Here is a 15,793-nt window from a genome sequence, read left to right as displayed (position 1 = left end):
GCGGCCAGGGATGCTGTAACCAGCGCTATACGCGCTGGTCTTTCCATAGGAGTAAATAAATGAGCGCTGTCTGCTTTTGCTGTTACTGGAACTGTAAACATGGCAGCTGTACAGGGGAACATTTTATATATAAAAAATAAAAGTAAAGAGTTAAATAGAGAAATAAAATTTTAACTAATTTCTACTCTTACACATATTTGGTATCATAATAAAATAAATAATACATGGGAGGAATAGGAAACACATTAAAGGACATATATTTAGAGGTGCATTAATGAAATTATTCTGAATCACAGTTTGATACATACCCCCCCTGGAGTAGGAAGTCCTGCACCCTGATTGGATAGGGCGATGGACGCAGGTTTTGGAACAAGGGATATAAATAAAGGCGTTTTAGTGATCTCCGCTTGTGCTGTGGATCTCCGGGATATCCGCTAACTAATCTGCAGATTATCAGTATAGACAATAAAACGGCCGCTCTACGGAAGAGAAGCCGCGAGTTGAACCGTTCAGTTCCCATAAGACATGGAGTTTAGCGCTGTGCTGAGCGTGATGACATGAGACCGCGTCACAGCCATTCACAGATGGGTGGGCTGGTATGGAACATATTTCATTGTATCGTTGGTTTAAGATGACCAGAAAATCACCTAATTTCTCATTCCCACAGGACCAAACTTTGTGTCTCCATTTACCCCTGAGAGTGAATTTTCCGAGCTCGGGGCCAAACTTCGGCTCTTCTACACTCCACAGGTACGTGGGATCCCAGGACGTGGGACGGGGAACCCGTAGTATAGCAGCTCTCTGACATCACTGCTCTGCTGGGGTGATGTCATCTATTGATAAACTAAGACATCACTATAATGTTCCTGGTTTCTGAAAGGATTCCACCTTACTGCAAGTTGTTGTCCTCTGTTATCAGCCAGCCCTTATGTAAAAAGCTTTGTAACTCATCTAGGTTTCCTTTACAAATTGCAATTGTTTGTGACTTAGTCTTAATAAATACAGGTAACGAGTAATGTAAGGTCCCTATGGACTAATTATAAGAAGGGTCGATTATACTTGTGTAGCGGATCCTTGGGATTTCATCCATCCGTTCATTGTTTCTACACTCAGTTCTCCTCTCCTGGTTCGGAGTGGGGGGGGGGGGGGTGATGATGTCTTTGAGGGTGTCTAGGAACAGAGCAGCAACTGGAGCTAATTTTTTGGTGACTGCAAAGTTCCTCAATTTTTTTCACTTTATTTCTTTTAATTGAAACCTAATATCCGAGCACCCGTCCATCTATCCTGTAATGTTTTCTGTTTATTGCTTCCAGGCTTCCAGGAATAACATCTGCTTGGACCTCTCACCACGTCATGAATTTGATGGGAGGCTGACGGGACACAGAGTGGTCACATGGAACGTGAAGGTGCGAGGACGTTGCGCTAATATTACTTTGTCTGTTTCTGATGTCACTATGTAGTAAAGGGATCCCAAAATCTGAATTTGGAGGTTCCCTGATTGTCCGATATGCAACACATTCTATTCCGAACTACCTCATTTTGGGCCTTAGAAGAATGGGGGCTGTTACTTGGGGTCTCGGAAGAATGACGGGCTGACACTCGGGGTCTCGGAAGAATGGGGGGCTGTTACTCGGGGTCTCAGAAGAATGGGGGCTGTTACTCGGGTCTCGGAAGAATGGGGGGCTGTTACTCGGGTCTCGGAAGAATGACGGGCTGACACTCGGGGTCTCGGAAGAATGGGGGCTGTTACTCGGGGTCTCGGAAGAATGGGGGCTGTTACTTGGGGTCTCGGAAGAATGACGGGCTGACACTCGGGGTCTCGGAAGAATGGGGGGCTGTTACTCGGGGTCTCGGAAGAATGGGGGGCTGTTACTCGGGGTCTCAGAAGAATGGGGGGCTGTTACTCGGGTCTCGGAAGAATGGGGGGCTGTTACTCGGGGTCTCGGAAGAATGGGGGGCTGTTACTCGGGGTCTCAGAAGAATGGGGGGCTGTTACTCGGGGTCTCGGAAGAATGGGGGGCTGTTACTCGGGTCTCGGAAGAATGGGGGGCTGTTACTCGGGTCTCGGAAGAATGGGGGCTGTTACTCGGGTCTCGGAAGAATAGCGGGCTGTTACTCGGGGTCTCGGAAGAATGGGGGCTGTTACTCGGGTCTCGGAAGAATGGGGGGCTGTTACTCGGGTCTTGGAAGAATGGGGTGCTGTTACTCGGGTCTCGGAAGAATAGCGGGCTGTTACTCGGGGTCTCGGAAGAATGGCGGGCTGTTACTCGGGGTCTCGGAAGAATGGCGGGCTGTTACTCGGGGTCTCGGAAGAATAGCGGGCTGTTACTCGGGGTCTCGGAAGAGTGGCGGGCTGTTACTCGGGGTCTCGGAAGAGTGGCGGGCTAGCACATGGGGCGCCGGTAGAGAGACGGGCTAGCACATGGGGCCCCAGAGAAATGGCGGGCTGACACTCAAGGTCTCAGACATAGGATAAGCTGACATTCAGGGGTCTTGGACATATGGCACGTGGCTCTCCAGGTGGACACTGTTGCACATCACCAGAATCTGTTTTGTGTCTCTTACCCTTTAGGATTTGTTGTGCCCAGTTATTCTGCATATTCCACAGTGCACCTTCTTACCTGTGCTCTGCATTCTGTGTGATACCAAGAACTAAAGGGTCATAAAGATTGCTTAATACTTAATGTGTGGTAACCCGTAACAGCCAATCAGAAAACGGCTTATTGTCTGTATAGTGTAGGGTTGGACACTATAAATAAAGTTTTTGTCTGACCGCTATGGTTTAGTACATGTGAATAACCCTTACTGACGCATGTGTGGTGTTCCTGACATCAGCTTGTGTCAGTGACTTCTACAACATGACGCTATCCTCTATGTCCTCCGACCTTCACCACCTTCCTTCTCATCTCCTGTTGATTTGTACATTTGTTTAATTTCTGTGACATTTTCCGTCTGTCCTGCAGGACGTGGTGAACTGTGTCGGAGGAATGGGGGTGCTGCTTCCACTCCTCAACCAGGTTGTGTCGCAGACCCAAGACGCTCCCAACACTCAGGAGACCCATGACCTGGTGGGTCCTGAACTGACGTCCTCTCGGAACGCCCAATCCATGCAGCTTCCCCTGGGAAAATCTTCTGGTGCGTTGCTGGCTTTCTGTATTTAACCACGTGTCCCTAATACTCATGACACAGCTAGTTTGTAGGTTTAAGTAACATATTAGAATATATAGATCATTTAAGGTCTTTATATAGGTACTGTAGACAAAAAAAATCAATTTTTCAAGACTCTAGTTTTAAGAACTTTTACAGTTTGTGTGAACTCATTAACTTACGTAAATGTTATAATGTTATCAGTTCACTGTACCTCATGTGCAGTTTATTTTACATTTGAAAGAGGGTGATAGGGCTGCCATTGTAAGCTGTATTTTTTCATTTTATTATTCTAACTTGAAACGTGAGGAGACCCTGCTTTGTTGGATAGATCTCCTTCTGTCAGCCTTAAATGAATCAGTTTTCCCTGGTTCTCATAGAGCTGCTCCTAGTAGATCAGCTAGCACTCACTTGCATGAGAGGTGCGATACTGATGTCTGCTGTGCTGCGCTGGGACAGCCGCCTGCTGGCAGGGCCATCTTTTCCATTGGGCACGAAGGGCAGCTGCCCGGGGGCACCACGGGCAAGGGGGGCCCCATAGGGACGGCTCTTAATGAGAATTAATAATCCTGCAAAAGAAAAAAACCTGCAAAAAAAACCTACAAGGGTCACTGAGCAAGTACATCTATCTATCTCTATCTCTATATATCTATATCTATCTATATCTATATCTAGGGGCCCCAGTGCACTGCTTTGCCCGGGGGCCCATAATGTTGTTAAGAAGGCCCTGCCTGCTGGGGGGGAAGTCGTGGTGCTGTCATTGGATATCCCCTTCAATTGATAAAGCCCCCACATAACCGTCACTGAGTGCTGTGTGTATTGAGCTGGGTGTCAGGAAGTGACGTTGGTGCACTTGGTAAACCACAGACTCAATTTTCTGTTTATGATTAAGATAATTGTGGTTAGAGGACTTAATGAATTGTCAACTTTTGGACACCACCCTCATTTTACTTGACTTCCTCTCACTGTATCTCTCTGCTGTGGCTGCCATTCATGCATTGACCTATATTTCGGTAATTCATACTTATTGCAAGGGTGATTATTGGGGGTCATGATAAATGACGTCAGGTGAATGGTCTCTTCTCCTGCTGCATAACAGAACCTAGATCCCGTCCACTGGAGCGACCTCCTACGCTCTATACGACTGTCCCCTAATCTGTGCACCTTCAGACGGGCACTCAGTCCTTACTTGTTCATTAAAGCCCCATCCACCTAACCCGCTCTCCCTGCTTGATCTCCTCACCTCACTCTTCCCCAGCCCGGTGCTCACTTTTGTGCTAGGTCCCCTCCACTGACTCCCCTTGTCCCTGCTGTCTGTTTGCCCTGCGGTTAGGATGTAAGCTCCTATGAGCAGGGCCCTCGCCCCTCCTGTCTCTATTCTTCACTGTACCAGCTCTGTCTGGAGCTATTGGAGTCTTGGTATCATTAGTTCATTGTTCTGTACTTTATGGCTCTGCAGGAATATTGTTGCACCTTATTAATAAAGGATAATAATTTGAGAACCCATTGGTTTGTGCCACGGTATCTATCCCGGGTTATTCATCATGTCCTGATATTGGTGGCTTGATCTGATGTTCCACCATGACACTGTCCCCCATCTTTACCTTGCAGAGAGCAGGCTGGAGAGGAACGGGGTGGCCGCATTCCTGCTTATGGTGAAGAACTTTATCCGGAATCATCCAGTCAACCAGGAGAGCCTGCTGCAGTGCTGTGGCCCAGCCATTATAGGTGCTCTTCTGCAGAAAGTGAGACCCCGTCTGATCAACATATCACTTCGTATCGGGTCTACCTCCTGCGTTATAACATTGTATTTATTCTGCTCTGTTCTGTGATCACATGGAAAGTATAATATGTTGCTGAAAACAATACTAAAAAACTCTGCTGAGCTTCAGGTCATTGTCCAGGCCTCATATATATCATCACCTGAGTACATATTAGACAGAATAGCATAATAAATCTCTGATTCTCTGGTAACAAAGCCAGTGTCCTCCCATACAAAGCAGCTGTTCTGTGTGTCATATGGTCATCATCAACATTTTTATATATATATATATATATATATATATATATATATATATATATATATATATATATATATATATATATATATATATATATATATATATATATATATATATATAGTGCCAGCATATTCCGTAGCGCTTTACAATTGGGAACAAACATTAATAAAACAATACTGGGTAATACAGAGGTATAAAGGCTCGGCTCACAAGCTTACAATCTATCCCACAACATAAGGTACACAGATTAGTTACATCAATGTATGTTTTTTTCTAGGCATTTATTCATTCATTGTTTCCTGTAGCTCAGGGGTTGGATGATACATTGTATCTATATTGTACACAGTATGATGTGATCACAATGTGTCCCCAGGTGTCTCCTCTCACATTGGACATGAATGTGCTGATGGCCTCTCAGATGCTGATGGACCAGATCTCATTAGAAGGTCACAACTTGCTGCTCCACTACCTCTATCAGCACCTGCTCTTTGACTTCCGCATCTGGAGCAATAGGGACTTTGCCGTTCGGCTTGGTGAGTATCTCTACCGTCCATTCGGTTCTCTGCTCATCGCATCATGTCCTGTAGCGTAGCTTGGCGTTACACTGTTTGCAGATGCAGCCCATGTCTGATGTAACAAAGATAAATGAATGTATATGTGCTCATCTGGCAGGTCATATTCAGTATCTCTCTTCCATCATGAAGGACCACAAGCAGAGAGTGCGGAGGAAATACGGGGTGCAGTACGTTCTAGACTCCGTCAGAAGGCATTATGGGTAAGGATTGACCTCTGATCATCTTGTGAATGATGCAGAATAATTTACTGGCAAAGGGAGGAACATTGATTAGCAAAGTTAAAAACAGCTTCAGTCAATGAAGCGATATGGTTTATGCCCTTTTAGTAGCCCCCAACATCACCAAACTTCACCTGGAGTGGAAAGGCACAGAGTCTTGAGCCAGACATCTTTGATCTGTTGGACTTAATCAGTGCTTGGTGAAAACTTGGCCAAAAATTATCCCATTTTGGTCTCTGGAAGTAATCTATGTAGACTCACAGATCTTGACCTCTCCCTCAGATGTAACACTTTTGATACTCTGTTCTTTACGTTACCCCACCTGTAAAATGTCACCACTGAAATTTCAGGATGCAGAAGGAGGACCAGATCACTGCCGACAACGTGAAGACCGTCCAGTTGTCCTTGTTCACTCTGGTAAAGGATTTCCTCTCTAAGAACCTCTGCCTCGAGGACCTGCACAGTGTGTTGAATTACACGGCGGCCGTGAGTGATGAGACACAGGTATATACAAGATTAAATAGACCAGAAAACTTTGTGTCACTTAACACAACACTCAAACTTTAAGATCATATATGTCACTACTTGTATGTCAGGTGTGCGGGATCCTGGACGTTATTCACAGTCTTTTGAAGTCCAATATCGGCAATGACCATCTCTACATGTTCCTCCTTGAGCAAGGGAACGTGGATGTCTTCTACTTCCTTCTGGCCCAGAAGAAGTTCTCGGATCAAATGAGGGAGAAAGTGTTCAAGGTCGGTGTGTTTACAATGACCAAAAGTAACGTCCTTCAGTGGAGTGATTCCAAGCAGCTCCCACCTCTCATTCTGGCCGTCCACAATTGCCTCTGATTATTATCCAAGCACAATATAGTACAGATAATTGCACCTGTTTATTAAATTATCATGGCCAGTTTTACTGATGCACAAGGATTGCTTACGTTAATCTCTCTGACCTGAGCACTTTTTGACCTTTTCAGATTATCTACAAGTTAATAAAGTACGAAAAAGTCAACGAACGGTTCAAGAATCGTCTAAAGCTGAAGGAAATTGGATATCCAGGTCTGATCTCGTTTCTAAATGATGTTCCGGTGTCCATGCTGCTGATCCGTTGCCTCTCGGAACAGGTCCTGGGCTCGGGTAAGATCTCGAAAATCTGGCTGTTTTGTCAGATATTTATCTTTTCAGTTGATTTGGAGTTTATTTTACTTGGAGTGGTCAGTGGTGGAGTATAGCCCATACATTTTCTATTTTTGCTGGTTCATGGTTTTCTTAAAATAGGTATCTTTTACTTTCTTCACCTCAGATTTAACACCTAATTATAAAGACCTTCTGGCTGTGGTTTACCTGTCGCACAGGGCGGAGCTTCCGGTGAAGCTGGATGTTTGTCGCAAGGTCAGTCATGAATTATACTCCTCATCAGATATTATTCCACTTTGTTTTATGTCCTGGTTGTCTAACACAGTGTAATGTATATGATTTTTGAAGACGCCCTCTCTGTCTTTAATGGGGTGTACACCCTCCCACGTTTGATCAGTGGTTCAAAAGAGAAGTTGATGTTGGCTGCCATAGTTTGTGTCATATGATTGTTTGTAGATGGCGTACAGCCCATCATATGCTGCTTTCTACGTCCGTTTACACTCCCTCCTCCTTTGAATATTGTTTGGATCTGGATAGTTTATTACTTGATTAAGGGAAACAACCTTCACAAGAGTTTTCATGGTGTTAGCAAGCCTCTATCCCCTACTCTAATACAATTGGTTGAACTAGCTGCCTATCAACTACAACAGAGAATAATACATTAAGGACGGATTTGCTTAACATTTTCAGGATTATTCAGTCTGTATTCATTATAATAATATTCAGTTTATATCTGCTTGTACAGCTTTTCCACTTGATCTATTCACAACAAGACATTGTGCGACATCTGGCAAAACAAATCGGATGGCAGGATATATTGACTAAACTCTACATCAAAGAGTCATACGAGTCGAGACCTAGGAGTTTGAGCAGTCCAATGTATGGTGGAACCGTGCATCCTCTGAAGCGGATGGGCAGCAGTAGGGATTCAGAGTCTGGGATTTACAAGGAAATCTCTGGCCCATATGGACTCGCAGAGAACCGTGGTTCGACTCCTGTTTTTCCGATGAGCTTTGAGGCTTCTGACCTGGACTTCTCAGAGGGTTTTTCTGATCACTCCATTTCTCCAGCAGCTAAAGATAAACCTTTTCATACCTATAACTTCAAGTGCTTTGACTCCTCAGACCAAGCTAGTCACTCTTCCTCGAACACCATTGATCCTCCTGGATTGGTAGATGCAAACTGCACTGATGGACCTCCATATGAAAATATCTACCAGCCACTCTCTCCCTTCTCTATGTCCCCCTTTGATCTACGGCTAGATCTGGGAAGTGCTAGTTCTGCGACCACATTTGAGAGTGGTAACGAGACGCCAGTCAGTCAGCCGGGTACACCTTCACCATTGGAGACCTTTAAACCTTTTCCTGGTATGCGGGTACGGAAGAGCTCCAGTCTGTCCAATGTTCTGGATGAGAACAGCTATCAAGACACTTTACCCAGTGACTCCATCTCGAACACCAGTAATCCACAGGTAGCCGTCCATTTTTCATGTATTTACAGCTCTAGTCCACCATATTTATTGTTAACGTTTGCTAGCACAACTCAATTCATCTTTGTTTCATTCATGGTTCTCACCCCAGCAGACCCCGGAAGAAGAGTTGTGCAATCTTCTTACGAATATCATCTTTTCAATCACCTGGAGAGGAGTGGAGGGTCAAGAGGATGGAGCGTGGAAAGAGCGAGGTCAAGTCTTCTCTGTTCTCACCAAGCTTGGAACTGCCTGTGAACTAGTGAGACCTCCCGATGAGATAAAAAGAAGGTTGGTGTGTGAGAGAGTTCAGTGTTTTTAGCCTTTACTGCAAACTTTAAAATGTGCTTAAATTCATTTTGTTTTATTTATTTAGCCTTCTGGAGATGATGCTTGAATCTGCGTTAACAGATATAAAGGAGTCTTCCTCGTCCACTTTGCCCAGTTTCACGCAGAACGTGTTGAAGCTGCTACGACTCCTTCAAGATTTCCTCTTTTCTGAAGGCACCAGCAACGAGGTCCTCTGGAGTGAGAAGGTGCAGTTCATTCATTTAATCTAAGAATTTAGCACTCACCAGGTCTTATTTAAGTTGTGAAATTCTATATTGTGTATTCTTGGTTGATATTTTCTGGAATGAACTTGGTCAAGTTATACGTGACTGTGTGTAAGTGGTATGGTTTTCATAAAATGGGGATCCTCCACTGATCTCTCTTCTTTTTGTTAGATCTTTGAAGGAGTCGGTAACTTGCTGGACAAGTTGGGCGTTTGGTTTTATCTAGTGAATGGGACGTCAGACCTGAAAGAGATGGCTCAGATTGGCCTAAGGATCATCATAGGATTTATCAAGTTAGATGACCAGCAGGTGAGAACCAGATCATATTGTCTCAAAAGTGAAGCCAAACCTGCTGGAGGTACATGGTACCCAAAGCTGCTGAGTTACTTGTGTTCCTGAATGAATGTGAGGCAGGTTTCTTACTCATTCACTATAATGTCTTGTCCTCTTCAGATGCATTCATCAGCCTACGTAAAGCTTCACAACCTTCTCCAAAGTGCCACCACCATGAAGAAAGAAGAGGCCTGTTTTTTACTTGGGAATCTTCAAGTTTCTCTCTTGAATTCTCTCAGTGCCAAAACTGAGACCTTTTCCTGTCTAGTGCCCATTATCCGAACACTAATGGACCAATGCTTCGAGTCCCTGCAGCTGCAGCAACATCTGCCCTCTCTCCCTCCTACTAACGGGAGCCCCACCTTCTATGAAGATTTTCAACAATTCTGCACCACTGATGAGTGGAGACATTTCATAGATAAACAAGTAAGAACCGTTATTTGCATCACACTGAGAGTACAATCTGAATGTCTTTTAGGCTCTGTTCCTTTTTCAGTCTGAAAAATTCTGCAACTAGATGGTTCCAAAATATTTATCACACTAGTCCCCTGTCCATAGACGTGACTGCTACAACAATCTGCAGTTTAGAGAACCTCTGACTCTCCCCTTTCCAAGAAGGGGCCGTGGTGAATTATTAATAGAGCTCTACCGTAACCAGACTGAACATATTATAGCTCTACCGTAACCAGACTCCACTGGTTCTCTTCACTGAGGGAAAGCTGTATAACTACCCTACACTTACACTTTCTGACTTGCCAGTAGTTTCACGTCACAGGCTCTCCCTCCTCCCTACCTGCAGGTCATGCCCACAATGGAGCATTTTGAGAAGGATACTTTTGCGAAGAGTCATGACCAAATGTCGTCCTTCTGGAACTCCTGCTATGACGCACTAATGAGCAGCTCAATTAGGAGAGAGGCGGAGAAGGAGGAGAGCAAATCCAGATTTCAGGTAACTGCTGTGTTTGTTTATATGCCTGGTTTTGAGGGTACAGCTTGTTTGGTGTAATTAGCATAGGATACAGCAGATGAACCATTCATACATGTCCGCAGACACGCATAGTGCACATTCCCATCTGAGAATATTTATTTAACAAAAAAATAACTTGCATTTATAGACACACCCCCCCCCCCCACACACACACACTATTGTTTTCCTGACAATACAGAGAGTTCTCCTGATCTTCATTAAAATCGTTTTTATATTTACCATGTGACTTGGTTAATCTCACTTCTCGTTATCCACCTTTATGCTCCCATCGTTGGCTCTGATAATGGATGTTCTGCTGAAGCCGTAATTGTTCCCAGCGCACGTTAACAGCCGTTCTTACTCTTCTACAGGAGCTGATTCTGGAGCCCACCCTGAAGAGGATCAGGAGCGAGAACTTGCGCTACAACAATGTCCTGAAACAGATTAGCAGCCACCACAATGCTGTCCTGAGGCAGTGGAAGTCTCTGCTGCGACTCCTGACCTGTCCCCGGGGAGCATGGGCTGAGAGGTGAGTGCTCAGGGCCGGGGAATGGAGGACTCTACCGGTCCCTTAATCTGCGTCTAAGCTGGTGGATGAGTGCTCTGAATTTGCATAAAAACAGAATTGGGTAACTTGTGGCTCTCCAGCTGTTGTGGAACTACAAAGCCCAGCATTCCAGGAGCAGTAATTGCTCAGTTAATAAATCTCTTTCTTAGAATAGTGCCGTGGTCTTCCCCTTCTCTTGCCCCTTCCCCATTTCATCAGAGCTTCCAGCTACATGGAATTGTCAGAACCCGGCTTATTTCAACAATTAGTGGAGGTCCCGAAGGAGAGAACTCTCACAAAAGTTTTATTTACCAAATCCTCCCCCTAAGATATACACACGGCTGCTCTGTAATATTTCTTTAATTTGGTTATAAAACCTGATCCTACTGACACCACATGTCCTGGGCTGGTCTACGTAGCAGTGACTCTGTCTATCAGGGATGTCCAGGCTCTGGTGCCCCCAGACAGTGACGTAAGTCGGACTTCTCCATCCAACAGGAATCCTGTGGCCGTGAGGTGGAAACTGTCCAGCGCTGAGACTTACTCCAGAATGAGGCTAAAGCTGGTGCCAAATTACAGTTTTGATGCGCACACCGATGCCAGCGCCCTCCGTGACAACCTAGGTGAGAAGTGCTGCCGGTGTTTGCCAAGAACGTTCTGGTGACTTTAGGTGCCAGGCGCTGTTTGTATGTGTGCCTACAGGGCCTGAGTCATTAAGGGGATCAAAGCATTAAAGGAGGAGTAACTTTACATCTGGGCAAAACCATGCTGCATTGGAGGGGGAGGTAAATTTAAAATGTAGGGACTGATATATAGTTGGGGTAGGGCATGTCCTAGGTTAACTTACAGTGTAAAAATATAGCTATCAAGTATTTGTGTGCTGAATGAAAAAACAGCCAGTATTTATCTTATGTGCAAAATAATAAACTAATTTGCCCCCTTTGAATTGTAACTTGGTTTGTCCCAGAGAACATTTACTCCTTTATTTGCCTTACTTTCCTTAATGGCCCACTGTCTTTAGGTGCCAGAGGTATATATGTGCATGTGTGCGCCCATTCTCTGTGTGGGGAGTTGTGTACACGAGTGTCCGTTGTCTCTGGGTTCAGGGCCTTGTGTATATGGGTGTCCATACGTCTGATTATTGACTTTTGGTGATGGACGTTTCCCGCTTTATCTCCTCTGGGTTCTCTCTCTCCAGGCACCAATCACAGTCAGATGCTTGCAGACTCTTTACCGGTAGCTGTGGCGAAAGAAGCGATTGTGAATGAACTGGAGGACGACCAGCTGGATGATGAGGATCTGCAGAACATCGATCAGTAAGATCAGAGAAATATAAACATTGCTCCCGACATGACTTCTGCATCGTTCTTCTCTATCTCACAGAAGTAGCAACACAAAGGGCACAATTTCTTGGGCAGCACAGTGGCTCAGTGGTTAGCACTTCTGCCTCACAGTACTGAGGTCATGAGTTCAATTCCCAACCATGGCCTTATCTGTGTGGAGTTTGTATGTTCTCCCCGTGTTTGCGTGGGTTTCCTCCGGGTGTTCCGCTTTCCTCCCACACGCCAAAAACATACTGGTAGGTTAAATGGCTGCTATCAAATTGACCTTAGTCTCTCTCTCCCTCCCTCTGTGTGTGTGTATGTTGGGGAATTTAGACTGTAAGCTCCAATGGGGCAGGGACTGATGTCAATGAGCTATATAAATAGCTGATAATGTAGTGTAAACAGAAAAAAAAAGAAGAATGAGAATGGTTTATTCATGTTGTAAATTCTCCAGCTTCAGTACTGTTAGCCTGTGTCCCGTTGGGGCACTTTGTTTTCCATGATGGTCAGTTCTGTCCTGCACATCTAAAGAAATGTCCTGCGTGACTTTTAGTCCACAAGTCATCCAGCTCCTGCTGTCCATCAGTTCCATACATAAGAAACACAAGTTCTTCCTTGCTTTATATACTCAGTTCTCTGTTGCAGCGTGGAGATCAAGGAACAGAACCAGAAGGAGAAGTTGGTCATCTCGGAGGACTGTGAGCTCATAACCATTGTGGCCGTCATCCCTGGGCGACTGGAAGTGACCACACAACACATTTACTTCTATGACTTCAGCAACGAGAAGGAGGAGACAGAGGATGGCAAGTAGGATCTTGATGGTTTACTAATTGCAAGGGGAATCCTTTGCTTTCCCCACCTCCAGATCTTGACTAACACACAGTACCTCCTGAAATTAACCTCTTCCACGCTTTTGGTACGCGTCGGGGCTTCCAGCTGTCCCTCACTTCCTGTCCCTTCCTTCTTACTCCCCCATGTGTGTGCAATAAGTTCTCCCCCTGTCCGTCGGGTGCAATTTAAGAACTGATTCTGGGGTGACATTCCATGTAATCCCTCCGGATTGACGGGCCAGTGGTAGACGATATCTTGGCAATGTGACGTGGTTCGGTCACGCTTGTCATGAACATTTTATTTTGTAGTTATATATGTTTTTACCCAGTGGAAATATTCACTGTTGCTATTGAGTGTGGTTTGTCTCATGTGGATAACACGACATGTAGCCAGGTCGGTATCACCAAGGTACCATAAAGCGAGGTTATTTCCGGGAAATGGCTGCTGCACGGGCTCAGTGACTTTTATTATATTATAGCAAGTTAATGTTTATTTAGTAATTTATTGCAGATCAAAGATTGTTTATATTAACCTTATTTCTGCTTTTGAAGTTTCCTTGTTTTTCTTTATTTTGGGTAAAGACTTTTTAGGGCTCCCATAATTCATTTTGAAAATCCGAGAAACATGTGACCTGAAATTCGTGCACTCCATAAAATTCCTGCCATATTTCAGTCCTGCCGCTTACATATAACAATTCATCCCTCTACCCCATCGGGGACGCCTGTTACGTGAATGAAGATCAGACTCGCCAGGATTAGGGTTCATTTTCTATGCCTTGGAGTCCTGCAAAGAGAACTGGCTATCCTATCAAGATACCAAGTGGAACCCCTGCTATGTTTAAGGGATTGGTTTGAATGAGGGCTTGTCCAAAGGCTTCACCATTCAGTGGAAATTATGGGACTATAACTTTTTTGTGATTTATTATTTTTAGATATATATATATATCTATTGCTAATCTGTTATTACACTTCATTTTCTGTCTCTTTATTACAGGTATTGGCTATGATTTTAAACGGCCACTGTCTCAGCTCCGAGAGGTGCATCTTCGCCGGTATAATCTCCGAAGGTCGGCTCTGGAATTCTTCTTCATTGACCAGGCAAATTACTTTGTCAATTTTAAGAAAAAGGTAATTGTTCCCCTGTCTGTAACTATGTGTCTGGAGTCCGTATGTGTCCCGTTCCCATGAGTGTGGGCTGGACAGATATCTGGATCTCCTACATTGTCTCTCTTAGGGGTTGGGGGGGGGGTGAGGAGTAGGAGTTTTCTCCAATTGCTCCTTTCCGTTAAGTCTGGGGAAAAACAGAGGTGAATAGAGCGTTTCCAATAGAGATTTTTCATGCAGATCTTAGTGTATAAAATAACTGTATATAATTTGAGCATTGGTATCTTTTTAATGCTCCATCACCTCGATACAGGCTTCACTTTCAGGAGGAATATTCTTCTCCGTATTACCACCGTCCTTCTGCAGTTACCCCTTCCTGGTGTCTCAGCAATGGCTTGTTCTTCAGCCTTAACAGCTGCCCAGTCAACAGTAATGGACATGGGTTTTGGCAACTACTGGAGATTGAACCATTGCTGAGACACTGGAGGGTCACGAATGACGGGCAGCAGGCCAGATGTAGGGTCAGAAGTCTTCTTTATATGTCGGTGTTTATGTAATTATCTCTATTAATTGTGAGGGAGAAATGCTGTTTTCTGAGCTGATCCTAAATGTTGTCTCGTCTGGTTGTCCTTCAGGTTAGAAATAATGTGTATTCCCGAATCCTGGGATTACACCCACCCAACCAGCTTCAGTTTGGGAACCACTCGCCCCAGAAGCTTCTCCAGGCTTCAGATCTGACTCAGGTACATGGTGTGTCTGAGATATAATAAAACTATATATATAATATATATATGTATGTTTCTAAGGAATCAAGTGAGTTTGGTTACTTAGGTGTTTGACATAAACTTTTCTCTCAGTCTATGGGGGATACTGATGATGAAGTATATGATGGAATATATTGGGTCGACATGAGTTTGGCACTTTAAATTTTCTTCACTGATACTGAAACTCCTCCTCCTTCTATATCCCCTCCCTGCAGTTTTTTTCTGAGTGTCCACAGGAGTAGGGTGTGTTTTTATTTTATTTATTGCATTTAGCCTCTTCACAAATGAGGTCAGCGGCATCTAGGCAGCGTCACAGCGAGAGTTTGATGCTAGGAGTGGGCTGAACCCTTTCAGTTTTTCCTCCTGCTGCCGCCCCACGCTCCCTTTCTCCAGGGAATCCCGGTCACTTTCGCTAATGTTGCTGACAATCATTCCTTATCTGGATGATCTCTTGAGCCAGGTAGGTTCCTGAGCTTTGCTTAATGCTTATGTACAAGAGACGGCAGAGCACATTAGAATCCCATTGGTGGATCGACTATGAGAAATGTAATCTAGTTCTTACCCAGAGTCTGGTCTTCTGGGTCTACCCTTCGACTCCTGAAAGCACAGCATTTTATTGCTTCAAGGCACAATACATTTGTTTCACAGACTAGTAAATCATGTCGGCTCTCAAATCGATCTGTTAATTTGGCCATGAAATTCCTGTGTAAAAGGCTCTCGACTTTCTAGACCATGGAGTTTTGCGCATTCTCATGTTAGATCCAGATCGAGCTTCTTTCGGAATGGATCTAGTCTCACATT

At 44.6% G+C, this 15,793-nt stretch overlaps 1 protein-coding gene across 1 annotated transcript in view; it reads left to right on the top strand.

The window, feature by feature from the left end:
* NBEAL2 (neurobeachin like 2) overlaps positions 1 to 15,793 on the top strand; it is a 96,174-nt gene that overhangs the window by 59,028 nt on the left and 21,353 nt on the right. The window contains 22 exon segments of the mRNA XM_075214174.1: positions 668 to 750; positions 1,314 to 1,406; positions 2,964 to 3,135; positions 4,759 to 4,892; positions 5,542 to 5,701; positions 5,841 to 5,943; positions 6,312 to 6,465; positions 6,558 to 6,716; positions 6,941 to 7,100; positions 7,267 to 7,355; positions 7,846 to 8,571; positions 8,681 to 8,859; positions 8,945 to 9,104; positions 9,294 to 9,431; positions 9,576 to 9,881; positions 10,255 to 10,404; positions 10,794 to 10,951; positions 11,468 to 11,592; positions 12,168 to 12,285; positions 12,940 to 13,097; positions 14,119 to 14,252; positions 14,864 to 14,971. Of these exon segments, the coding sequence (XP_075070275.1) occupies positions 668 to 750; positions 1,314 to 1,406; positions 2,964 to 3,135; positions 4,759 to 4,892; positions 5,542 to 5,701; positions 5,841 to 5,943; positions 6,312 to 6,465; positions 6,558 to 6,716; positions 6,941 to 7,100; positions 7,267 to 7,355; positions 7,846 to 8,571; positions 8,681 to 8,859; positions 8,945 to 9,104; positions 9,294 to 9,431; positions 9,576 to 9,881; positions 10,255 to 10,404; positions 10,794 to 10,951; positions 11,468 to 11,592; positions 12,168 to 12,285; positions 12,940 to 13,097; positions 14,119 to 14,252; positions 14,864 to 14,971 (3,767 nt within the window).

Source organism: Mixophyes fleayi, chromosome 5 (genome assembly GCF_038048845.1).
Source record: "Mixophyes fleayi isolate aMixFle1 chromosome 5, aMixFle1.hap1, whole genome shotgun sequence".
Taxonomy (NCBI): Eukaryota; Metazoa; Chordata; class Amphibia; order Anura; family Limnodynastidae; genus Mixophyes; species Mixophyes fleayi.
This window is presented reverse-complemented; position numbering and strand designations above follow the sequence as displayed.